Source organism: Leptonychotes weddellii, chromosome 9 (genome assembly GCF_054177405.1).
Source record: "Leptonychotes weddellii isolate Sample4059 chromosome 9, ASM5417740v2, whole genome shotgun sequence".
NCBI classification, from domain to species: Eukaryota; Metazoa; Chordata; class Mammalia; order Carnivora; family Phocidae; genus Leptonychotes; species Leptonychotes weddellii.
This window is the reverse complement of record NC_138377.1, coordinates 73,100,161-73,127,635: the sequence shown is the minus strand read 5'-3', so window position 1 is coordinate 73,127,635 and position 27,475 is coordinate 73,100,161. Positions and strand designations below refer to the sequence as shown.

Genomic DNA, 27,475 nt, shown 5'->3' with positions numbered 1-27,475 from the left:
GGAATCACTAGCAAGCAGTCTTCAGCTCTCTGACTCCACTAATGGACAGCTCATCTGAGGTCAAGTTTGTTAATCAGTCTTATTCCTGACTCCACAACCCAACTGTATTTTAGTAGCAAGTCTCTAATATTCAAATCGTAATATTCAAACGTTCTCCTCAACAAGCTGAATGTTAAAAATAAGCTTAAATTTTACATGAAGTCAAGTGCCTGGTACTGAATTTAAAGGTAAAATACGGGGACGCCTGGGTGGCTCAGTCAGTTAAGCGTCTGCCTTCAGCTCAGGTCATGGTCCTGGGATGCTGGGATCAAGCCCCACATCGGGCTCTTTGCTCAGTGGGGAGTCTGCTTCTCCCTCTCCCTCTGCCTCTCCCCCCAACTCCTGCTCTCTCATACTCTCTACCTGACAAATAAAATCTTAAGTAAATAAAGATAAAATATGGTTGCAGCCAAAATCTATTAACAGTGCTTTCTAGTGACGAAACAAAACACTCTTTGAGAAGGCCTATGATTTTTTTAAAAAGGACATACCGTGTCTTTTAAAAACGCGGACGACAGTGTCACACACGTGTTGCTGTATCTTGGATGTACGGATTGAGAAGCCCTAAAATATGACCAATTAACATGTCATCAAAGCCAAATCAAAGGGACCCCCTAAAATATTCATCTGTAGCTTGCAATAAGCATCACATTACTTATTCCCAAGACCATAAAAGAGACGTCAGCAATTAGTCCCCTTTTGAACATGCGCAGGGAGGGAAGAAAAGCAGTACATCCCGCTTTAGGAAGGCCACCTAAAGCTCCAAGTCCAAACTCTTCACCATGTTGATATATAGGCCTTTCAGAGAGCCAGTCAAATACACACATTCTCCCTGAGGATTCTCAGGGATACCGTGCAGCAATCAAACATTTAATGGCATCAGGCCTCCGCTCACATACTAAGGTGATCCACTTTATATATATAATATATAATTTATATATAATATATTTATTTTGTAGAGAGCTTTCCTTTCCATTTGTTTCTTATTATACAAGTAATACCATTTCACTTGAGAAAATTTAGAAACAACAGGCAAGCAAAAAGACAAAAATAAAAAAGTCACCTATAATCCTCTAAGTATCTTTCTACTGTTGCTAGCCAGCCAAAACTGGTCTGGCCCTCGAGAGCTATACCGATCTTCCACAAATCTTACCACTACTTTCTACTACTCTTTGAAAATTACATCAGTATTTTAAGCATACAGAAACATATAAAGAGCATGGCAAATATCTGTTGTTCACCCATCTCACTTTTCCAATTTTAACATTTTGCTATATCGTTTCAGACTGTTTTTGTTTGAAAAGAAAAAAAGAAAGAAGGAAGGGGAGGAAAAAGAAAAAAAAGGAAGAAAAAGAACAAGTTGCTGGCTATGCCTCAGAAACCATCTGGGAGCTTTTAAACAGAGACTCTTGGGGTGCCTCACACCTGGACATTCCAAGTCACCAGATCGGACAGAAGGACTGAGTGTTGGAATGGTCTAAAGGGCCTCCCAGGTGCACCTCCAGGGGCAGCCAGCGTTGGGAGCTACTGACAAGATGGTCTGGATCTCAAAAAAAAAAAGATGGTCTGGATCTCAGCTGGTTAGATGGTTTCAGCTCTGGGCAGCTGGGCCAGGGCTCAGTTTCCAAAAGCACTGCTGCTTAAACTCTTGGGGAGATGGAGAGGAGGGTGGGTCGGGAACTCCTTAGAGTTACATGATTAAAACCATGGCTCTGCAGGGGCCTGGATGGCTCAGTCGGTTGAGCATCTGCCTTCGGGTCAGGTCATGATCTCTGGGTCCTAGGATCAAGCCCTGCATTGGGCTTCCTGCTCCGTGGGGAGTCTGCTTCTCCCTCTCCCTCTGCCCCGCCCCACCACTTATTCCCTCTCTCTCTCAAATAAATAAATAAAATCTTTTTAAAAATTTTAAAAATAAAAATAAAATCATGGCTCTTCCCAGAATAATGCATATACGGACCTCAGATGAGAACCGCATGTTGGAGGCATTAAAGGAATCCATGAAAACTAAGGAACTGACTTGACCCTTCTGTGAACCGAGTTGCGCTCTCTTTTGGCAGGACAGCTGAAGCCCACCTTCGGCAAGTTGCTGTCGTAGGTGTAATCGATGGCTGGGGAGATGCGCTGGGAGAAGATCTGGGCCATCATGGTGCGGTAGGCCTTTCCGTCCACGTTGGCCAGGGTGTGGTGCAGAACTTCGTGCAGCTCTGACTCCTCCATCTGGGGTGGGGGCAGCAGCTCACTCTTGAGCAGTTCTGTAGCTGTGGGCCGCTTGGCGGGATCGTGGTTCAAAAGCCAGGAGATGACAGATTTCTGTAATGAAAGCCAGGCACGCTGGTGACCCGACGGCAACAGATGATGCTCTGGAATTCTGACAAGCTGGTGGTTGGCTCAAACCAAAGAAAAGACACCCTACTTCTTGCACGTAGTTGGTGCATTTTAATTGGTATTTCTGAAATCTCTGCATCTGTCATTTCCCCCTTCCCTGCACTTCATTATGGCCACATAGTTGTGCAACACTGTAACAGGGTGTTTCTTAAAAGGCAGAGACACTGGGGCACCTGGGTGGCTCAGTCAGTTGAGTGTCTGACTCCTGATTTCTGCTCACGTCATGATCTTGGGGTCACGAGATCAAGCCCAGCGTCAGCGGAGAGTGTTTGCCTTTCCTTCTGTTCCTCCTCCCCTGCCTCGTGCTCTCTTTCTCTCAAATAAATAAATATGACAGGGGCCCTATTTATATTTTATTGTTATAAACAACCAAAAAAAATCCTCAACTCAAGAACTACAAAGAAGCAGAACTTTGGCCATACTTATAAACACACAAAATACTGTCTAAAAAAGGGTGCAGAAACATAAAACAATTATCTCTAGATGCCTGATTTTAGTAGAAATTATAATGCGTAGCAGCTGCTGACATCCTTACATCTTGTTTTCATTTTTTCTTCTCCCCTTATGCTATCTGTATTAATGCCACTCCCTGGAATTCTCTTGATTTATGTTACTCATTTACCACGCCTTCACAGTCACTACCTCAATTAAGCAGGGAACTATTGGAAAACAACCCAAAGCTTGAAAGGTTTCTTCATGTGTCCTTAATTCTCTCATGTACAGTAAGGACTTAGAAAGAGAGAAATACTTGAGATCAGAAACATCTCAACTTTTAGGTCAAATTTATTAAGTATCTTCTAATTATGTGTTTTTAATACACTCTCTCCCAGCGGCCCTCCCAACGCTTACCTCTGTCTTAGGCTGAAATTAACACACATGTAAAGAAGAAATTAACACACATAAGAAAGGAACTGACAGGATACGGCTTTTATGAAAAGCTGTATTAAATTAAACTGGTAAAAATAATACCCTATTCAGCAATACAGACCCCATTACACTGCTCTCTTTCTGTTGTGGAGCAACACTCGTGTTATTCAGTATAGAAGCACTTTCTAGGCTGCCTCCTTTCAGATAAAAAGCAACGACCGTGATGTATTGGGGAGCAGGGGTTGTGGTCCAGGGACCAAGTCATTCCAGCCCAAACACACGGAGTACATACCTGTGAGAGGCGAGCGATCATTATCGAGAGAAATGGTTTGTACAGTTGCTCTCGTGTCTATAGCTTAAGAAAACAGACCCCACAGCTGCCAACATGTGGGACTACTGAGTAAGACTGACCATGTTACAGGGAGAGGCCTCTGAAATGAACATTTATTCATGACATCTGGAAACACAGGAAACAACTCCGTTCAAATCAATGATAACAGGGGCGCCTGGGTGGCTCACTTATTAAGCGTCTGCCTTCGGCTCAGGTCATGATCCCGGGGTCCTGAGATCAAGCCCCGCATCGGGCTCCCTGTTCTGCAGGGAGCCTGCTTCTCCTTCTGCCTCTGCCTCTGCTCCTGCCTCTCTGTTTCTCATGAATAAGTAAATAAAATCTTTTTTAAAAAACTCAGTGATAACAGCAAACTAAAGAAGCAGAAATGTAACACGGTGTATTATCCAGTGGTCCTTCACTAACAGAACAGACGAGGCAGAAGGGGTCCTTCTCGCCATAAATAAATGTCATGTTAAATACTACCGAATTATAGGATGCCAGTGCTGATATAAATAAAAGGTACTTAATCCTTTTATTTGACAGGTGAGGAAAATTAAAGTCTCGATTAGTTAAGTGACTCGTCCAACCGGATACATCACCAATAAGCAAGAAATTGCAAACTAATGCCATACTCTAGCTGGGTTTCTGTCCTCAACATTAGTGATTTAAATAAGGGAGTTTGCCTTGATTATAATTAAGAAAAGTCAGTTTCAGGAATAAATTTCCATACGCCAGGAGTACCAACCACAGAAGGCTTTACCACGACAAACCGCCAAGCACGAAAAAGCAATGCACACCAGAGGCACAAGACACAAATTCACTACCCATTATTCATTCAAATCAGCTGGGTGCCACAGACCCCATGACAGGAGTTACATACACGCATACTCAGATATTTCTAGCACGGAGGAGAAAGTATTTTACTTTAAAATACTATTAACATCAGACTGACTAGTCTTCCCCTTTACAATCTGAGCTACTTTAACTACAAAATGGAACAAAATTATAGTTTTAAATTGTATTTTTCTTTTCTTAAATAGTTCCAAGATTTCTCTAAAATAATGAAATCTAAAAGCATTCTCTTTTCCTCCGATAGCTAAGCCAAGGTTCCAAACAGCACTTCAAAAGCACAATGAACCACACAAAAGAACCCTGGAGTTTGCTAATTTTCTGTGCCAGTCCTTGGCATTTTTTTTTTTTTGGTGTGTTTCAAGTCCAATAACATTTTAAGCATTTCACCTTTTGATATTTTTTCCCCACACTGTTCCCAGGGCACAAGAGAATGAGTGGCAGAAGATGACTAATTGAAAAAGAAAAACAGTGATTAAAACCCAAGAGTGAAGACACTGTAATGAAACCATCAGAAAATTACCTGCTTTGTATGCTCTCCATCATCAAAGTCTTCTGGAAACTTAGGCGAAGTGGGCTAAAAGATTATAATATTCAAATCAGCAAGTGCTTGGCAAACTGCCACAGTGAGAGCATTTATTCCCCAGAGGTAAGAAAATCAAAGACAGAAATGAAAAGGTAAGACTCAAAGTGATACCTTCTTGAAACCCAATGCCCATTGTTCCAAGTACATACATGTTATTTTAATACAAACATGACCCAAATGACAGACTCGGAGATAGAAAGCACCGGACAAAGTATTTTAAAATCGAATGATTTCAGAGGAAGACAAAATAACTTTAGTAAACACACAGATGAAAAGAGGCAAAAAAACACCAAAGCACCAACAAAGAGCAAACAAAAACATTAATACTGAAACCTCTACCTGCTGAAAAGCTCTCACCTTTCTGTTAAATAAGATCTCAGTCATAACATGAACTTGCCAGTTTGGTTTTTTGATTTTTTTCTTTTTACAGTTTAGATATTCTTGAAATGAGGGAACAAACATGGATTTTAGACTAAAGAAAGGCACTTCATCCAGGACATAATTCTGTAGGAGCATTCCAAGTCAAGGCAAGGACATGGTAATCACTTCACTTATCTCCAAACTTTGTGAACACCACGGTCCATGCTGTACTGGAAATAATTCAACAGTTTTCAAAAATACCTAGAGGAGTGTTTTTAGTGTCGGCATAGAGGACTGTAGCTCAGGAAAAAGGAAGGCTCTTCGCATCTCTTGCTCATGAATTGCAAATCTCCATCACCCTCACCTGGACCTTCCTCTCTACTTTCATCCTAGTGCTGTTTGCAGTGGGCTTCCTTGGCCTCATGCACTGGTAACGTTAGTCCCTTGTAGTTTGGGCAATAACTGAGGCAAGGATTAATCCCAAGAGCACAGAGGGAGATTTCACTGGGCAAAAAAAAGTCGAGCGGCTGACATCTTCCTCAGACCCTTTTTTTAAAGATTTTTTTTTTTTTTATTTGAGAGAGAGGGAATGAGGGACAGAGAGCATGAGAGGGAGGAGGGTCAGAGGGAGAAGCAGACTCCCTGCCGAGCAGGGAGCCCGATGCGGGACTCGATCCTGGGACTCCGGGATCATGACCTGAGCCGAAAGCTGCCGCTTAACCAACTGAGCCACCCAGGCGCCCCTTCCTCAGACCCTTTTTAACGTCTGGGCATGGAGGTATTGTTTAGGCATTACCACTACATCCACTAAGTTGGAACCTTTAATTTCTAGAACTAAATATCCATTATCCTTATAACCTATTCCCATTGTTGCAACTATATTGGTATCTGCAGAATTTCTGGATCCCTCCTTTGTTTTAAAACCAAGGGAGGGGGGCCGTACCTGGTGGCACAGTTAGTTAAGTGTCTGACTCTTGATTTCAGCTCAGGTTGTGATCTCAGGGTGGTGAGACAGAGCCCCGCACCGCAAGTGGAGATTCTCTCTCTCCCTTCCCCTTTGCCGACCCCCCAGCCCCCACTTGCACTGGCAGGCACTCTTTCTCTCTCTCTAAAATGAATAAAATCTTAAAAAAAATATAGAAATATAGGTCATAGTAAGACTGCCTCTTTCCTATTATAAATACCAGAAAAATACCCTGCATTAAATTCTGATGTCCATGCTAAGATTTGGGTGCTAGAAATTGAGGCATTAAAATATCTGATACGTACATCTCTGAGTTGGTTGAGAACAAAGATCCTTTCCGAGGCCGTGACCATGGGGTGATAGGACATCTCAAAGAAGATAATTCCCAGACTGAAGAGATCCACTTTCTAAGGAGTAAAAGGAACTGTATTTAGACAGCCTTGAATGAATGAATTCCTTGATAAATGAATATGTCATTTATCAGGGAATTAGACAACGAGCACTGTTAGCTGGAAACAAGTTTGCATAAGGGAAAAACAAGCCACGCCAGGAAAAAAAAAAAACTTGATTTCTTCTAAAAAACAACAACAACACAGGTATAAAGTACAGATAAAATATTTGGTACGACGTCTCAACACTTCCCTTGAAAATTCATTGTCACTGGTTTAGCTATATACATAGACATAGAAAATTACTGGCTAAACACTGAGAGTAATCACTAAAGAGCGAGGACAGGGGTGCCTGGGTGGCTCAGTCGTTAAGCGTCTGCCTTCGGCTCAGGTCATGATCCCAGAGTCCGGTGATCGAGCCCCACATCGGGCTCCCTGCTCCGCGGGAAGCCTGCTTCTCCCTCTCCCACTCCCCCTGCTTGTGTTCCCGCTCTCGCTGTATCTCTCCCTGTCAAATTAAAAAAAAAAAAAAAAATCTTAAAAAAAAAAAATAAATAAAGAGCAAGGACAACTGAGACCTGTCAAAGGAATCTGCTTTGCACCTTTACAAATCATCTCGAAAGTGGAACGCAGACCAAAACCTGCTGTTGACAGCAGAGGTCAACTGCTGACTGCAAAGCCATACCCATGAAGACAGAAAAATGGCTCCACAGAGAGACCATGTGACTAGTCCTAACAGAACACGGAAATGCAACTAAAAAAGAAAAGGGGCGAGTCCGTGCAGAGTGTCAGGTAGGGAGATGCTGAGGCGAGGATGATGAGCAGAAGGCGGCGTGCCTGAGGTAGCCGGCACAGTCCTGCTGAGGGGAAGACTGTTCCCAGCCAACTGCTCACAGGCACACAAGCCACGTTCAAGGGCAACTCTGGCATGAATTTGGACTTAAGGATTAGTAGGAGAGACTCTAATTATCACCAGTGACCTCCCAAGCCTTAAAAACAAACATCTGCTGTGGCATTTCCTACACATTGGCTGTAGAAAATGTGAAACATCCAGAGAAGCACAAAGAAAAACAGCACTCACTCATCCCACTGCTCAAGGATATTTACTACTGTATGTCTGAGATAGCTGCCCCCCTCCCGAGGTTTTTTAAATGCGCGCGCACACACACAATAAAACTAGAACCATACATTTTGTAACTTTTATTCCCTTAAGGTAGCATGAATAGTTTTCATTTTTCTAAAACATGATTTTAATGACATACTGTACTCAATTACATGGAAGTCTCATAATTTATTTAACCATTTATTTTTAAACACCGGTATTTTTCACTGTTCTGAATAATGCTGTGATGAACCCCTTTCATACCCATCTTTTTGGATGTTGTTGTTTCCTCTGGGTAAATTTCAAAGGGGGTAAATGCTCAGGCAAAGGGTTGAAAGAGCCTCTAAGAATTTCCTAACATCTTGCAAACTGAACTCCGAGGAGTTCCCCGCCCACCACGCCCGCTGGGTATTTGGTGGTCTGTGTAACTCCATGTCACTGCCCAGCGCTTCTTGTCAGAACTGAAACCCATGCTTGGGTTTCACCGTGAGCCTTAAAATTATGCTCTGATGTGAACTGCCTGCCTAACATATTTTTGAAATTTAGCTTTACACTCTCACCCTAAGGGATCCCATCCGGTCTCACGGCTTTAAATCCCATCCGTGCGCTGATGACTCCCAAATGGATACCTCTGATTCGGACCTTTCTTCTGAACTCAAGTCCTGAGCCTTCAATAACCTACTGGACATCTCTAACTGGATCTCTCATCAGGCATTTCCAAATTAACATGCCCCCCAAAATGGAATTTTCCTTCTGTCTCCTCCTCTGTCTCTCCCCATCTTGGTCAACTAGCCTGCTCCCAGCTGCTCCACCAGAAACCTGAGCACTGTCCTATCATCCTTCCTTTTCCCAACATCTGCTCCACCAGGAATGCCTGGCAACTCCCTTCCATGTCTCTTACTCGAGCACACGTCTCCCCATTGCTACTGCCACCACTCTGGTTCCAGCTAGCAGCCACCCCACCTGACTTCCGCAAAGCCTCCAGCCGCAGATGGAGCAAACTCTCTTGCTCAAGACCCTGCGGTGGCTCCCCGTGCACACTCCTTACCATGACTAAGCTGGCCCTGCATCATCTGACCCCGGTCTTCCTTTCCAGCTTCACTTCATGCCTCTCTCCCCCATCGCTCACCACGCTGTAGCTGCTTGGACGTTCCTTTTGATCATCTCCAAGTGAGAAGGGAGTGCTCACTCAGAGTTTTCTCCTTATGCATGCTATTTCTTCTGCATACCCTTTTTTCCTCAGCTCCCAACTTCATGTGACTTTCCCTTCTTTATCTTTAAAGCCATCCTCTTGGGGAAGCCTTCTCTGGTCAGTTTATCTGAAGATGATGCCCCTATTTTTCTCTGGTCACTGGCGTCCATTTTTTTTCTTAACAATTTGTGATTATTTTATTTTTTTCACTTGTATATTGCCTGTTTCATCCACCAAAGGCTAAACTCCCCAAGGGCTGGAATAAGACACCTGTCTTATTAGCCAACTGTCCTGTTCTCTGTATTCCTGGGGCCTAGCTTAAGACCGAGATTAGTGCAAATCCTCTTTGGATGGATGGACTGTAAGGTCCTTAGCAACAGGGCCAGCTTCAGTGGAATCAACTCAATATAAGTGTGGATATCTATCAAGGGAATGAATGTTCCCTATTTCAGTTGGTAATTAACACCAAATGCTGTGATCTTGATGTCTTACTACTATCTCCCTCTAGAGACCTCCCCTTCCCAGAAAGCTTCCCCTTTACCTGGTTGTACGTGGGTCTACTGCTTCCCTGGACCTCTGGGCTTACATATAAAGCAGTACCAACCATCCCAGTCAAATGACCTGCGTGGAACAAGACAAAGGGAAACCTTTCTCATAATGGGGCTTAAGAGGTAAGGCAAATTTTTATTTAAAAAGCGGGGAGGGAGTTCTTAGGAGTGAGGCATGATCTGTTAACTGTTCACTGCCTTCAGAGGAAGGAGCAGCATGCGTTTCACCGAGGGATTAACGTGAAGTCACGTATGGCCACAGGAGGTCTTTGCTGTTGCAGAGGGGCGGTACAGATAGAAGATCCCAGACGTCCCAGGTCATGAGGTAACCTCACATTACTGTGTGGGGTCAAAGTGTAACTCTATCCATGAGAGCCAATTATTCTAACTGAAGCTCTAATTTCTTGAAATTTCGAGGAACAGTCAATATAGTGAAGAGGGGAAAAAACTAAAGCATGTTCATGATTTTGTTAATTTAACGAGTAATTGTAATCTGCTTTAGAATAAAATCTTTACAGATGAAAAACAGGTTTCGGATTAAGAAATTTTATACTGTGTGGCATACTTAAAATTTTCCTAAGAGAACAGATCTTATGTTGAGTGTTCCTGTCACAAAATTAAATAATAATAATAATAATAATAATTAAGAGGGCAGGAGGAAACTTGAAGGTTATGGATATGATAGATTGAGGTGGGTGGTTTCATGGGTATATATGTATCTCCAAGCTCCTCAGGTGGTATACATTGTATTTGCAGTTTTTTTATGTGCAAAAAAAAAGAGAAAGAGAGAAAATAAGGGAAGAAAACCTTTGTGGTCTCTTTTTAATCCATTAATTGAATACACAGTCTTCTGGATTTACCTGAGGGGTCTGATTTAATCAAGTGATCTGCCGTATCATCTTGCTTGCCGTCAGCCTAAAAAAATACAAGCCAGCCAACTATCACTATTAAAATGTTACGTTATGGGGCGCCTGGGTGGCTCAGTTGGTTAAGCGACTGCCTTCGGCTCAGGTCATGATCCTGGAGTCCCTGGATCAAGTCCCGCATCGGGCTCCCTGCTCGGCAGGGAGTCTGCTTCTCCCTCTGACCCTCCCGACCCTCCCCCCTCTCATGTGCTCTCTCTCTCAGTCTCTCTCTCTCAAATAAATAAATAAAATCTTTAAAAAAAAAAAAAATGTTACATTATTCCACAGGAATGGCCTCTCGATTTCTAAATCAAGACTGATTGAAAAACTACACACAGAAAACAGAGTAACTACAATAATGCTTTTTCTGTGCTCTCAACAGTTTTAGTTTAGTTAGCCTGCTAACGCGGGACTCCCCAGAAACCCCCCTGAGATCAAGAAGGTGAAGAAGGGCAGGTCACGGAGGAACTCCTCCTTCAGGGCAGAAAGCCCCAAAAGAGAAACCAATTTATTTTCACATTGCAAATGCCAAAGCAGAATCTATTTACTAGGAAGATTCAGAGCATATGAACAAGCACCACAAACTCACTTTCTAACTTTCCCACGGCTGTTCCCTGATGTGGGTCCATGTTTATTCCTCTCTCCTAGAGGCTGGTCACCAAATCTTCTCCACTGTCATTGCCAGCCCCTCTCAGATGGCCTTGCCTTTCTCAGCTGTATCCGTGACAGCACCATCTCACATACTACCCTGAATCACCACTCCACGGGCTCCTATCACAGGCACCACCATGCGTAACAGCATCTTTCACATTCTCAACGGCAGGCACTATTCTGGGGGCTTTACCTGTATTCTCATTTTATCCTGCTGCCAACTCTCGGAAGTAGGTTCTAGCATCAGGCACGTCATATAGTTGAGGTACCGGGAGGTTAACTAACCTGCCCAAGGTCACAACACAAAGTGGCGGCAGGGAAAGGATTACAGCCCTGGTCAGGGGGCCTCCTCAGCCTGTGCCTTTATCTACCAACTACTACAGCCTCCAGATATTAGGTTAAATTCTTTGGTTTGGGGATCAAGATGCCCTTCATAAGGCCCTTCCTTGGTCTTAGCACTCTTCAAAATGCCCCGCTGTTCTGCTCAGGACCACGCCCTCACTGTCCCCCTTCCATTTTCTCCCTCTCCACTCCTAACCTCGCCTTCAGTTTTGTCCCTATGGTTGTTCTTACCACTGGTCTAAATTTCTGACCACCCTTAGAATTAATGGTGTGTACTAGAGATTTTGTGCCTAGTAACTCTGACTTATAAGACTCTTCCTCCGGCACTTAAGGCCTGCCACCTGTAAGACTCCCCAACTTTCCAGCATCCTCACTGCTCCCCTAACGCTTCACAGTTTTAACCAACCAGACCACATGCTGGCCTCCCAACAGTCATGTCTGTTCACCCCAGGGCCTTTGCTTATGCTGTTCTCTCTCTTTCAGATCTCTTGCCCTGGTCTGCCTTCAATCTCAGCCTGCTGGACTCCCACCCATCCTTTAAGGCCCATCCAAAATGCTCATTTCTTTATATTGCCTTTCTGGGTCCTCATAACCACATGTCAATTTTCTCCTGCCTTTTGCTCTTATATCACTATTTCTCTCACTCCACGTTATTTTAGCTTTGCACGTTAAACAACTATTCTATAATGATGTCTAGGACTAGTTCTTCTGGTGTTCCATGGTTTTTTGAGCTCTATTTCCTTAAACTAACGAAAAGCCCCTCAAGGGTAAAGCATCTAGCCCAGTGGCTGGCATGGTAGACCAAACGACCAAATTATTTCATGAAGTATTATATGCCTTTGACCTAAATATCATCCACAAACCAATAATTTTATGTCTCTCAAGTGGAACATCCTCACTACAATGTATTCATCCTTTCAAAGCCTTAAGGATCATTTGTGGCTCACCCCTTCAGACTTGCAGAATTTCCTGGGGATTACAGAGCAGAGTTCAATCAACTCATAACCATGAAAGTGTTGCAAGACAGGATAATCAAGGCACCCGGGTCCATTTTTTAGGCATAGTCTAATCTGAAAAATACTCACAGTGAAGGCTAGATGGTCTGTCGCTAAACCAAAATCACCTATTTTTACATGGTCGTCGGAGTCCAAAAAAATGTTGACAGGCTTCAAATCCCGGTGAATCATTCCCTGATGGAAGAGAGCAAAGAACTGTTTCCCAAGCACAGTTTATGGTTCACCTGTTTCCTCATTTCAAAGGCCAACCTTTGCAGATGCAGATGAGGTCTTCTCCCTCACACTGGCCCAGACTGTCTTGGCCTCTCCACTTGCCCCTGACTGTCCTGCCAATGACCTTGCCACCATCTCCCCGTCCACCTGCTGGTGGTCCTAGAGAAGTCAAACCCAAATGGTTCCCTGGTGGCATCCAAGGGCCCCCTCCACCAGGTTCCCAATCTCTTTCTCTCTGTGGCATCACAAAACCCTGCTGCATCTCTGGTTGGGGAGACACACACCATTTCATTCCTTCTCCTATTCCTCTCTTCACACTATTTCCCCTGCTTCAAAAATTCTTGTTTTCTCCACTCACTTGAATTGTGCCAACAGTTCCAAGTGCCAACTCCCCTACAAAGCCTTTCAGAGTGATTCTAATTCAACTTGCATCCCCAGCACACACATAAGTGCTCAATGATTAACTGTTACATGAACTTGGCTTTCTGCCCTTCCTAATGGCATCCTTATGATGCTTACCGTTTCAGGTACTGTAATATAGGAAATAATTAAAAATAATAAAAACACTTTATTGTATGATCTCCTTACTGTTACATGAAGGTAAATTTTGGCTCCTTCAAAAAAGAACAAGTCCCTCTCAAGTATGGGGTTTGCTATATGCTTGTGCGTGTCTGCATTTCTAGATGTGGCACAGCATTACATACCCAGCAGATGATTAGCAGATGCTGAGCAAATTAAGATGTAGAGGAAGAGTGCACATGCGCACAGTTCTAGTACTCCGGGTGATACCCCAGTACAGAGTTCTAACGGCCATCATTAGAATTCACTTTGATTTCCAACCTTGCAAGCTTACCCCACCAAATCATTTATAAACTAGGTGTGTAAATTACAGTCCTAGCTTTTTAGTATAAATATAGGACAGTGAAAACATTCTAAGGTTAAAGAAAATTATGCAAAGGAAAAAAACGTATTTACAATGCCCAATGCATTAGATAATCCCATTTTTAAAATGTAAGTAGTGTTTCATCCTGAAGCTAGATCCATTAGCATTTACATTGTCATGACAATTTCTAGCTTTATAAATTGTGGTGAGCTGTGTTTCTCAGTCTCATCTCTACCCTTGCTAGATGACTTTCTGCCCATGGTCCTAGGAAGGACAGGACTAAGCCAAGTAGAATCAAATAACTGGGCCTTTATTAATCACACTCACTTTATTCTAAACAACTCAAGGAATCGCCCTTGCACTTTATGTGTGTTGAAACATTTCCACTTAACTCAGAGGTTGGAGAACTCTTTTTCTAAAGGGCCAGATAAATATTTTACACGTTATGGGCCATACAGTCTCTGTTACAACTATTCAACCTACGGCTATAACACAGACACAACCGTAGGCGATATGTAAACAAAAAAGCATGGCCCTGTTCTAATAAAACTTTATTGTGGACACTAAAATTTGAATTTCACAGAGTTTTCATGTGTTATGAAATATTCTCCTTTTGATTTTTTTTTTTTTATGATCCTTTAACAATGTAAAAGCTGGGCATCTTGGTGTCTCAGTTAATTAAGTATTCAACTCTTGATCTCAGCTCAGGTCTTGATCTCAGGATTTTGAGTTCAAGCCCTGCACTGGGCTCCATGCTGGGTACGGAGCCTACTTAAAAAATGAAAAAAATTTAAAGAAAATGTAGGGGTGCCTGGGTGACTCAGTTCGTTAAGCATCTGCCTTTGGCTCAGGTTGTGATCCCAGGGTCCTGGGATCAAGCCCTACGTTGGGCTCCCTGCTTGGTGGGGAGCCTGCTTCTCCCTCTCCCACTCTGCCTGCTTGTGCTCTCTCTCTCTGCCAAATAAATAAAATCTTTTTTAAAAAAATGTAAAAGCCATTCTTAGCTCACGGGCTGTATAAAAGCAGGTAGAGGTTGGTTTGACCCCATGGCCACAGTTTGCTGACCCCTGTCCTAACCTTCAATCTTTTCTTTGAACTTTGATACCTTATACTATTTTGTCTTTTGACATGTCTGACCTATAAAAATAAATTTCAATATGCCCATAACTTTCCCTCTGTTTCTGTTTTTCTCCAATCTCACAATATTTTTTTGTCATAAGTTTTATATAAACGTAAGTTTTCAGGCATGAAATGTTATAAAGTTTACTTTCTCATGGATATATGCCAGTCCATCCAGAATCTCTCGAAAAAGCCTCCAGAGTCTGATGGTGTCCTGATACAGCCCCTGGTCAATGGTGTCACGCAAAGTGCTCTTCTCACAGTACTCCATCTGGGGACAAGAACAAATCAGGCAGCATTTGATTGTATAGGGTTTCAATTGAGGTAGACAATGGCAATTAATGTAATCCTCCATTTTAAAACATGTACCGTGGATTTTAAGTAGTTAAAGGCAAGGCTTAGTTTTTTTTTGAGAAAAGAAACCAATAGTATTTGAAAAATTGGGGGGAAAGAGGCATTATCACAGCACCCCAACATAACCATTTTAATTTTTATTATTATTATTCATTAAAAAATAAGACTTGTTTAAAATTTTTATCATAAATAATTTATTTTTCAAATAATGAAAAAACAGAATTAAGTAAAATTTTATTTCTTTTACACGACTGTTTCCAAACCCAAATTTCCAAGAAAGGCTAATTAAAAATCTAATGATGTCAAGAGCCTTTCTCGTTTATACTTTGAATTATCGACAATGACCTTCAAGTCTAGAGCAAAACATTATAAATATCCAAACATCCAGGACAAGGCTCTTTCTCACCCCTTCTTAAATATTAATGTATCAGAAAACAATGCAGTATCATTTACATCTTCAATCAGCATGTAGCCTTTGATTTATGAAACTGGCCTATGGGTTTCAAACCAGTGCCAGAGTTGAGATTTCTCATGAAGAAGGATTTCACTGTTTTTAAAGAGAGGACCATCCCCTCATGCTCTGAATAACCACCTCCAGATTCTGACTCATCCTCGAGCCCTCACGAGGGCCGGTGATTACCAGACTGTGATCCTACCACACCTCCAGACTTACCTCCCCTATGTCCTTCTGACTCATAGCTGTCCAGAGACTGAATGCACGGAGTACAGACTTAACAGTTAGTGGTTTAGAGGACAAATGCTTTATCCTGTGTGTGAGTGGTACCTCAGAGATACTTATATTATGGAATAATTAAAAGCAGCCACCTAATTAGTCTCTTTGGAAACACTACACTTGTCTGAGGCTTTGCTTCTGGCACATACCTCTGTGTCTGACACTTAAAGATCTGCCTACTTACCGACAGGACTGCAAATACTCATAAGGCCCCATGGCCCTATTCACTTGCGGGGGAGGCAGAGTGTTCTTAAAGATGTGATTTCTCTTACTCTTCACAAGTCACTGAGATGGCTGGATGCGCACAGAATGCGAAAAGAAACTTGCCTGAGCGCTGTGACTGGGGGACCCAGGATGAGAACTTACACAGCCTGAGTCCGGAGCCCATAACCACCGCCCTATGCCATCTCCTGCTACTTGCTCTAGCCTCCTGCAACATCCCCACCAGCGACCACCGGGAGGGGCTGTGACCCGAGCCGCACGCACGCCAGGGCCTCACCTGGATATACAGGTAGTGCACGGCTTCGACGGCCGCCGATGGCTCACTTTCATGGCAACTGCTCTTCCCACTGCAGTCTTCATCCTAATCCAAGAGGAGCGTGGGGGAACTCATAAATGGGAGCTGAAATGGGACATGACCATCACCACCCTCAAGTCCTTTGTGCCCGCCCCGCCACACACCCGGACATCCTGTCGCCTCAGAGGGGAGGTCTGAGCAGAACGCAGCCACTGTCCTTTAGATGCTTCCAGCATTTAAAAGGCAACTGTGCTATTACCTGACTCTACTGTACAGTTTACAGGTATGTCACTATATAGCATAATGATGGGGGCAAATAAGAAATAGGTAGGTATTACAGTTGTGCGATCTACAGAAAGATTCCAAGTCAAGTCCATTCTTTCTTACCACGGGTATCTTTCTATGGGTAAGAAAGGAAGAATGTGTACAGGCTAATATTTTAAGGTTTCAGACTTAATGGACTACCTTTCTTTGCTGGTAGGCTTACTTTGGAAGCAGAAGATGAGAGATCCATCTTTAGCTAAATCAACTTAAATATGATGATATTACCAAAAGGCACACCGCCCTCTGGGCTGTACCACTGAGGGAAAAGCACCCGGCTGCCACTTAACTGTGACTGATCTTCTGGAATGCTTTTCCACACGGCTAGTCTATTCTTCCCCTACAGCTCATTTTCTTACTCTTGTTCCTTTTTTTTTTTTTCCAGTTCTTTTGGGGACGCCTGGGTGGCTCAGTTGGTTGAGCATCTGCCTTCGGCTCAGGTCATGATCCCACGGTCCTACGATCAAGCCCCACATCGGGCTCCCTGCTCAGTGGGGAGTCTGCTCCTCTCTCCGCCTGCCACTCCCCCTGCTCGTGTCTCCAATAAATAAAAAAAATAAAGTTCTTTCATTCTTCTCATAAATGTTTTTAAGTATTTCCCCTCAACACCACCACCTGGGGAAAAAGGACTGGGTGAGGAAAAAGCATTAGGTAGCATTTGGTGGTTTCTGATTTACAGTTTGTTTGTGGAAGCATTTCTCAACATTTTTCCTTTAGCAAAGGAAAAAAAACGCCCCCCTGTTCTGCAAACAATCAAGTTCTACTCCTGAATCATTTACATACCCTGGGGATTATCTGTAGAAGACTGTTAATCTCTTGGAGGCTTCCACTCATCAATTAGAATGCCCCTGGGATGTTGCCCTTAACTGAGCAAAACCAGGATTATAAATTTGGTGCTCTCATAATAATTAAATGCCTAACTAATGCTAAAATCAAAGCAGTTGGTTATAATTTATAATTTTTTAAAAGATTTTATTGATTTATCTGAGAGAGAGAGAGAGAGAGAGCATGTGCGGGGTGAGGGGCAGAGGGAGCAGCAGACTCCCTGCTGAGCAGGGAGCCCAAAGTGGGACTTGATCCCGGGACTCCAGGATCATGACCTGAGCCGAAGGCAGATACTTAACTGACTGAGCCAAACAGGTGCCCCTATAATTTATAAATTTAAACCAAATGGACTTTAAGGTGCTTTTAATAAAAAAAAAGGGGGGGGATTACTTCTAAAAAATGCAGGGGAATACATTCAAACCTTCCAATTAATTTAAGTGCTTATCTAACAGGGTGTACATGTAGACTTTTCTTTATCTACTATGAATACAGCCTTATAACTGCTTGTAATTCTGTTTTTATTTCTGGAAATACAGTCATGGCACTCAACCCCCTCTCATGGAAGTTTCCTCTACACCAACGACGGACACTCCTAGTTGTCAGTGCCATGCACCAGCATTCAGGGGCTCTGCTGGTCTGGGCAGAAGAAGATGCAAAACTGAGTGGGGTCCAAGGCCTGGAACAGTGTTTTTCAAACTTTTCAGACCATAGTCCACATGAAGAAATGTATTTTGTATCACACTCAGTTCACATACTCACGTGAGACATGGTGTACAAACAGGTTACCTTTCCTAGTGTGATGCACGGTCTCCACTCTTCCCTATAGCACTAAAATAGTTGGTTGTGGCCCTGAAAACTGATTTCATAGCCTGTTACAGGATCATGACTCAGTGCTAAAACACTGTTCTAGATGGTGGTTTATGAGAATAAATAATCTGGATTAATTGGTCATAGAGGACAACAGAACTCTATAATAAGGCTGTTTAATTACTTAAATCAATCCCTATCCCCAACCATATCAAGTACCCCCAAATCTTCTAGGAGATAGTTTTCATTTAAAGAAACAAAACAAAAACCAGCATGTCAATTTACTCCTCTCTTCTAAAAGCAGTTATGTTCAGTTATGTGGACAAATTAAGGCCCATAAATAAACACAGGCGTAGCATATACATTAAATAATCATGTTTCTATATCTGCCTATCAGAGTGAGGCTTTACTGTTCCACCCGGGGCTTCTAACAACAAACACTTGTTTTCTTACATGCCCACCCCTGATAAAACGGTGTAATTTCTATTTATATACTTACCTGATTCTGACTCTTACTGTTCTCATCTTCAAAGATGATATCACTGTCAGAATCTGAAGCAGGTCTTAAAAAGAGAAACAGAGAAATTATAAAGAAATCAAATTCCCTATTATAATTCCATAGCTAAGAGTTAAGATCAACTGTATCCAACTGGATAGGATGAAATCAAACAAGGAAAGTCAAGATGGATCTGGGTGGCTTCTGAGATGCACAAACTTTAGGATCTTAATTCTTGACTTTTTAGAACGGCAGTTGGCCCTATGTCAAGATTCCAGGTTAGTTTTTAAATGTACCAGAGTTGGAAGCCCTTATCCAAAAGAATGCTCTTTAAAAACTTTCTATCAATGGTACTAAGATGATGAGGTATTGAAAGGAATTTCTATTTTTCCTTTCTCCAGGGTGTGGATTTTGGAGATCTTTTAAAGACTGTAGGGAATAAATCCCTTTGGACTGAATCTGGTTCCTCTCTAAACACACAATTCTGTACCTCAACATGGTGACAGCCTGGGTTTCTAACAGAATCCCCTCTCCCGGGGCGCGGGCCTTGCACCCCCGCTGATGCTCTTACAGGAAGGGTTGGGGGAAGACGCCCTCGTGCTCGTCCTCATCGTCGTCCTCGTCCTCGTCGCTGCTGGAGCCCGGGCCGGCGGCGGGGAAGCGGGCGCTGGCCGAGCGCTCGCCCGATGTGCTCCACTCCACCGAGCTGAGGATGGGCGGGGGCGCGGCGGCCTCCAAGCTGCCCGGGCCGTCGGGGCCACTGTTGTGCGCTGGCGGCTGGGACGAAGCTCGCCCATCCCGTGCCTGGGGCCGTGAGTCCGAGTCTGAGTCCAGGGGCAGCATCCCCGGGCCCACCGGCCGCTCATATCTCTCGATCCAGGCGTTGTAGTAGCGCACGATGTTCTCATGGTGCAGGCGCGACAGCAGCGTCACCTCGCCCTTGATTCTGCGGAAGTGCCTGCTGGCCGGGTTGATGGGTATGCGCTTCACCGCGTAGCAGCAGCCGTCCAGCTTGTTCTGCACCTGCCGCGGGGAGGGGGAGGGGAAGGAACCCGGTGCCCGTCAGCCACTGGGAGCCTCGCAGACCAGCATTTGTAGCCTGTCACCCCATGCCCTCCCAGGGGAGCCCAGAGTTCTCAGTGAGAAGCAACAGCTACAGTCGAGAGCCACATAGTTCGACTTCTTACGCTGGATAAAGTCTTGACTGCCGAAATCTGTAGGAAACATCTCACCCCAAACGACACCAATAGTTAGTTTAACAAGAGACCTGGAGAAAACACGACCTCCATTTTAATCATTAATTTTACCGACAATTACATTCCTGCTTTTCCAGTATCACATCTGATATCTCAATTCTAAGAAATTATTATTTTAACCCTGTTTAAAAAATACTAATTATCTGGGCGCCTGGGTGGCTCAGTCGTTAAGCGTCTGCCTTCAGCTCAGGTCATGATCCCAGAGTCCTGGGATCGAGCCCCGCATCGGGCTCCCTGCTCGGCGGGAAGCCTGCTTCTCCCTCTCCCACTCCCCCTGCTTGTGTTCCCTCTCTCACTGTCAAATAAATAAAATCTTTAAAAAAAAAAAAATACTAATTATTTTTGGGGCACCTGGGTGGTACATTCCTTAAGTGAGGACTCTTGGTTTCGGCGCAGGGCATGGTCTCAGGGTCATGAGATCCAGCCCTGTGTTGGCTCTGTGCTCAGCAGGGAGTCTACTTGAGCTTCTCTCTCCCTCTCCTTCTGCCCCTCCTGCTCATGCTCACGGTCTCTCCCTCTATATCAAATAAATAAATCTTAAAAAAAAAAAAATACTAATTATTTTCTAAAGTCAATATGAGGTTTCAGAACTTTAGTTTCTCTCCAAGCTTTTTTTTTACACTTCAAGTCACTAAACACAAATTAAACTCCAAAAATGTTAATCTGAATACAACTTCTAATTCCGGACTTATCAAGCAGTGTAAACTTGGGCAAATGATTTAATTTCCTTGAAACTCCATTTTCTCATCTGCATGTACACCACTCCCCTCACCTCAGAGGTGACAGACTTTAGGATAAAATGCGTGAGGTGAGTAAACCACTTATGACCAAGGCCTCACTGAGCAACGGGCTCAGTAAAACGAGACTGGTATCAACACAATTACTGCCCACTGATTTTGTTTGTACTAAGATGTTCGTTACTAAGATTTATAACTGATGATATGTTTTAAGACCAGAATAATGTGATTAAGAACACAATAAAATAAAGACAAGTAAAATACAAGAGAAAGTTTCAAAGTCTCCACAACCTGCACAGAGACCCTTTCTCCTGGGCAGTCACAGGATGCCACTGGGTTGACTGAAGTTAACTTTTACAAAATTCTGCTCATGAGAACATTCTGGACCCAATATCAGGTCAACTGAGGTGATGAAAAGGAACAACTCCCATGGGCAGAGGGAGGAACTAGTTGATTACAAAATACAAAATAAAGCATCATTCTCATAGGTTTCGATTAGAATGAGAAAGGACTACTATAAAATTGAGTTTCAGATTACCTTTGTGTGGAAAGTGGCAAAAAACCATGCTTTTGAGTAGAACAGATATAGGTATGAATGCTGATTTATCTCTTACTGCATGTAGGTAACCTCATACAAATTATGTAACTTCTCTGAAGGTCAGTTCCCTCATCTGAAAAATGGGGATAATACTTATTTCGTAACAATTTCATGAAACTGAAAGACAAGGTTTGTGAGCCACCTGGCACAGAACCTGAAATATGGAACGTGCTCCAAAAAGCTATGGCCCGTGTTCTTTTACTGCTACAACATTAACAGAGTAGGAAACAGTGGTTAAGTCTTGGCACTGTCTTCGACCTTGAGTCTCAGAACACATCACAAATGCCTGGAGTCATTGACCGGGGTGTGGAGCTCACTACACTGCAAACTCCCAGGGATTCACTTATTACAGTGGAAAGGTACCTGAACCATAATGGGGCCAACTGCTCATGAAATGCCAGATGACTGAACAGAATGCCCTACCCTAACCCGGAAAGAGAGATGGAATGTGAGGGCTGTGGCCTCTCAGAGGGAAAAACCACAAGAGAACCTAGGAGCTTAAATTACTAGACGTTTTCATTAAATGAGCCTACTCATCATTTTTAAGTACTTGTAAGGAAATGGGAGTTTGATAATGTCTCACGTTCAAGAATTGAAAATACAAACAAGTTAAAGGACCTGATCAAAATTACGGCGAGAGTTAAAGGAATAATATATACATCAATCACCCACTCCCCTGAACAGCACCGGGATTACCCAATCAAGATATCTGCCACAGTAGGTCTATTTAACCACCTAACTATAATGTCTACACTTGCATGAAGAAAGTTGAAAATTTTCCATGATCCTCTAACTTCCTTTTGGGAAACTTAAGACTGTCTTTCTGTCCCTGATTACCACAGAAAAACTTTTTATTTTTTGGGTTGTTGTAAAAGACCTTCCACAGTAATACCAGTAACCCTTCCTAATAACACTCTCAGAATCCTCAACAGGCATAAATGCCCTCTTGATGGTGGGCCATTCTATTCTGTGAAAGGTAACATGTCTTATATGGATTTAATCAACAATATTAGCCTGGGCCTCCTAAAGTCAAAATCCTTAAATTACACAAGAACAGCTGAAATCTCCTTCTCAAAGGGCAGGTAATCATAAGTCACCCAAATAGACCAGAAAGCAGAAGAGAAAACCTAAGAACAGCACACCTTCATAACACACCACTGATTTTCTTTCTCAGTAACAGTTGGAAAGTGAAAGCTACTGAGACCATCTGGAGCCATTTCCCAGTGAATTCCACCTCAGCTCTAACCTTGCAGCCCTTTTATCCACAGCACCTCTAAAAGCAAATGGGACAAAAAGGACAATTTTCTTTCTGAACCACAGCACAGCAAAATGGTCTTGACGTAGAGGGCCTGGCTCCACTTGAAGCCCTGGGATAATCATGTGGTTTTCTCGTTAATGCACTGTATCAAGCAAGGAGGAAATGATGCGTTCTTAATGTGTCCACTGTGACTTTAAGTAAAGCCTTTAACTCTGCGAAGGCGACGAAGATCATAGTTTCAAATGGTCATATTTACTTCTCTCCCCACTCTCAAAAAAGAGCTCCCTAAGTCTGCGGAAAGGGAACCAAGAAGGAACTCAGAAGGGCCTGGGCACAACTCCGCAGCACACCTTGATGACAGCTCCGAAGGCTCCTTTGCCAAGAAGTTGTAATTCTTCAAACTCAATGAAATACCGGGAAAACGGTCTCTGTGTCTCACTGAAGAATGCGGCACTGGGTAGCTGTTTACTAGGAATAACAGTCTCAACATAATCTTGTCCTCCAGAATCTGAGATAAAACAAAATGGGAGAGGCAAACAAGGCATCAGAAAAATAGTGAGAGATGCAAAACCCAACAGCAAAGCCAGGGCTGGAAGAAGAGGACCCAACCCGTAGTTTGAACAAGGACCTCTTCCCTGGCACGGACCCTTCAACACTTTTCTTCACCTCATTCTTCTTCAAGTAGGTAGAATATACCCAGGTTATGGGCGGGGCTAAGTCAGACACACACACACACACACACACACACACACGGACCACACACAGACACACACACACACACACAGACACACACACCCACAGTAAAGGAATGACTACTCGATAGAGCCAGAACCCGAACCTGGGTCTCCTGACCCATCCCCAGCTCTACTGAGGTTCCTTAATCTGTTCCTTGAGCAGCAACAGGGAAATCTACTTCCGTGGCAGTAAGGTGACGGGACCAGAAGGGTACCTGACACTAAGAGAGGCTACCCCAACGGACACTCCAACCATCGAGGCTGGGAAAACCAGGACGGCAAAACAGTTCTGTGCACACAGTACACATGCAATGAATGGATTTATGTGCAGCTCAGCATAAAATAGATAAAAAAAATGATCCAGGCAGTCTGTTCCAGCCTTAGGCTTCTGCGTTCTTTCAAAATAATTTATGTCAAACAGGCTTTCAAGAAAAGAGTGGTAACAGACTCACCTTCAGGACTCTGTTCCAATAAAGACATTTTTGGCTGCAGACTGATAAAGCTGTGTTTCAGCAACTGCTGGGCATTCCATCTTTCCTTGTCATCCAAGCAAACACACCTCAGTGAGAGGGAAGAGAGAATCTCAGCGACACAGAAAATGATCACTGATCTCGTTAATCAAAGGGTTTATTTTTTATTTATGGGTCTATTTTAAGGTAAATACACATTAGAGAACTCATGTTGTTTATGGACCCAAATGCACTCTTAAGTGAAAACACGCTGAACACCAGGCTGGGTGTAAGTGGGAATCAAAAATATCAAAAAATATATAGTCTCTGCAGCGCCTGGGTGGCTCAGTCATTAAATGTCTGCCTTCTGCTCAGGTCATGATCCGAGGTTCCTGGAATCGAGCCCCGCATCAGGCTCCCTGCTCGGCAGGAGGTCTGCTTCTCTCTACCACTCCCCCTGCTTGTGTTCCCACTCTTGCTGTGTCCGTCAAATAAATAAATAAAATCTTTAAAAAAAAAAGACAAAAAATATATAGTCTCTAGGAAGACTTACCTCATAGAAGAATTTTTTTTCATGGGTTTAAGACAGCACAATTACGAATTTTCACGCCCACTAAATAGTTCAGTGACTTGCCATCCTACACTAAGCTTCTCCAGGGACCAGTGAAAACCAAAGCTTTCCAAAAGAAAAGCAAATCTGATGGCTGATGCAGCGTGGGGGCCCAATACAACAAACTTTGGATGAAGCCTGTTCATGGTATGATGTAACTTGGTAACAGTTACAGACTACTTTTAAAAAGTCCCACATTTTATCATATACTTCTTTTCATTCTCATTCCTAGAACCTTGTTTCTAGTAAGTGTAAGTCTTTTTTGTTCTTTAGTGAAGACAAGCCATACCTTTAACCCAGTGGTTCTTAAGGTGGGGTCCCTGACCAGGAGCATCAGTACCAGTATGACCTGGGAATTTGCTACAAATTCTATTCTAACCCTGTCCTAGTAAATCAGCAACTTTGGTGGTTTGGGCAGTAATCTGTGCTTTACCCTGCTGTCCAGGTGGTTTCTGAGAACCACTGTTCTAACTAATCTAAACTCTTTGACTTTTATGACAATGACCCAAGTAGCACCACTTGGTGGCACCTGACCCTAATTACCAACAATGAATTTAAAAGAACCAACCAACTTTCACTTATTTGTGGAACATAAGGAATAGCATGGAGGACATTAGAAGAAGGAAGGGAAAAATAAAGGGGGAAATCAGAGTGGGAGACGAGCCATGAGAGACTATGGACTCACACAGACAGACAAACAAACTGAGGGTTTTGGGGGGGGTGGGGGGGATGGGTTAGCCTGCTGATGGGTATTAAAGAGGGCACGTATCGAATGGAGGACTGGGTGTTATATGCAAACAATGAATCATGGAACACTACATCAAAAACTAATGATGTGGGGCGCCTGGGTGGCTCAGTGGTTAAGCGTCTGCCTTCTGGCTCAGTTCATGATCCCAGGGTCCTGGGATCGAGTCCCGCATCGGGCTCCCTGCTCAGCGGGAAGCCTGCTTCTGCTTTTCCCTCTCCCACTCCCCCTGCTTGTGTTCCCTCTCTCGCTGTGTCTCCCTCTGTCAAATAAATAAATAAAATCTTAAAAAAAAAAAAAAACTAATGATGTACTGTATGGTGACTAACGTAACATAAAAAAAAAAAAGCCAACCATCATTGTGAATTCTGTACTTATCACCTGTAGCTATAAAGTGGTGGCAGTAACTACCTTAAAGGGTAACATTATATTTTTTTATGTCATCACTAAAATGCAAAGCACTCCTAATTTCATACCTTGAAAAGGACAAGATCACAATAAAAGCATTTGTGTAAGATACTGGTTTTTTCCCCTAAATTTAAGATTATTTTTAATTACATCAGTAAAACAAAAAAAGTACAAATATTAAAACATTACTGATTATGATAAAGTCTTTGACTAAATCCCCATCTCTCTCCAATTCCTCTCCTCTCCTTTAGTGTCTGTCATTCCAGACTTGTTTTACGCATTTAACACAGTCGTATAAAAGATAGTTTTGTTTTGTGGATATATTGTGGATATATATTTTTTTATGACATCATCTTATATTATCCTCAACTTGCTTTTTTCATTTGCTCATGTAAAAGGTTCTATACACAATTCCACTGGTGGAGGGCTGTGGGGGAGGGGGGCCACCAAGCAATTCTCGAACGCCAGCTGGGTGGGTATCCTACAATTCAACTCAATTCTGACACTACCTACCTGGAGATAGCATCAGATCCCACAGGTTGAGGGCTCATTCCTTTAAGACTGCCCCCCAACCCCTTGAAGATGCTAATCGCAACCTTGCCTTCAACCAACCAGCTAGAGACCAAAGATTCCAACAACCCCCTCCTTGGGTTCAATTGGTCTGCTAGAGTGCTTCACAGAACTCAAAGGAACATTTTTTTTTTTACTAGATTACCAGTTTCGTATGAAAGGATATAGCTCAGGAACAGCCACCTGTTCCTGCAGAGAAATGCAGCATCTCTATGTGTTCACCAACCGGAAGCTCGCCAAACTCCATCCTTCTGGGTTTTTATGGAGGCTTCATTATATAGGCATGATTGATTAAATCACTGGCTACTGGTGATCGATTCAATGTCCAGTCCTTCTCTTCACCCCACAGGTTGGGAAGTGGGACTGGAAGTTCCAGCTCCTCTCTATTCATGGGTCTCATGTCAGCTCTCCGGGCAACCAGCCCTGTTCCTCAGGTGAGTTCCAAAACTCACCTCATTAACATAAAAAGAGGGAATGGTTTTAAGAGCTCGGTGCTGGCCAGGCACATGACAAAGCATCATTAAGTCTGTGTCTCAGTTATGTCAACTGCAAAACGTTAGTAAGAATAGCAGATAGAGAACAAACTGAGGGGTGATGGGGGTGTGTGGGGGATGGGCTAAATGGGTGATGGGTATTAAGGAGGGCACTTGTGACGACCACTGGGTGTTATATATAAGTGATGAATCACTAAATTCTATACCTGAAGCCAATACTACACTATATGTTAACTAACTGGAATTTAAATAAAAACTTAAAAAAAAAAAAAAAAGGCGGCATTGGGGTTTTTATTGGCCTCAAGTTTCCAAGCCAAAAAAAAAAGCTCTGTGCTTGAAACAGGGGTGAAGACCAAATATATTTATTATAAATCACAGTTATTACACATGTGTCTTAGAGATCTTTCCAAGCCCAGTACTTCAAGATCTCTTTGAGCTTACCAGAACTTGCTCACATTACATACACATTCTCCTATTGTTGGTCATTTAGATTATTTCCAGTTTTTCACTTGTACAAAACAACACTGCAATGAACATCCGTATACACATCCTGTTGGGTTTCTGAAGTCCACTGTCACCATAACTCAACTGCGCCAGTAATCAAGAAAATTTTAAAACCTACCTAGACTGGGGCGCCTGGGTGGCTCAGTTGGTTAAGCGACTGCCTTCGGCTCAGGTCATGATCCTGGAGTCCCGGGATCGAGTCCCGCATCGGGCTCCCTGCTCGGCAGGGAGTCTGCTTCTCCCTCTGACCCTCCTCCCTCTCATGCTCTCTGTCTCTCATTCTCTCTGTCTCAAATAAATAAATAAAATCTTTAAAAA

The 27,475-nt window shown here is 43.1% G+C and overlaps 1 protein-coding gene across 1 annotated transcript in view; it reads right to left on the bottom strand.

The window, feature by feature from the left end:
- EIF2AK4 (eukaryotic translation initiation factor 2 alpha kinase 4) overlaps positions 1-27,475 on the bottom strand; it is an 87,982-nt gene that overhangs the window by 18,397 nt on the left and 42,110 nt on the right. The window contains exons 9-21 of the mRNA XM_081831847.1: positions 23,830-23,997; positions 22,994-23,151; positions 19,366-19,817; positions 18,798-18,861; positions 16,328-16,411; positions 14,890-15,012; positions 12,596-12,700; positions 10,473-10,527; positions 9,606-9,685; positions 6,687-6,788; positions 4,995-5,048; positions 2,113-2,349; positions 531-603 (exon numbers count right to left, since the gene is read on the bottom strand). Coding sequence (XP_081687973.1) covers positions 531-603; positions 2,113-2,349; positions 4,995-5,048; positions 6,687-6,788; positions 9,606-9,685; positions 10,473-10,527; positions 12,596-12,700; positions 14,890-15,012; positions 16,328-16,411; positions 18,798-18,861; positions 19,366-19,817; positions 22,994-23,151; positions 23,830-23,997 — 1,755 coding nt within the window. The remainder of the gene's footprint in view (positions 1-530; positions 604-2,112; positions 2,350-4,994; positions 5,049-6,686; positions 6,789-9,605; positions 9,686-10,472; positions 10,528-12,595; positions 12,701-14,889; positions 15,013-16,327; positions 16,412-18,797; positions 18,862-19,365; positions 19,818-22,993; positions 23,152-23,829; positions 23,998-27,475) is intronic.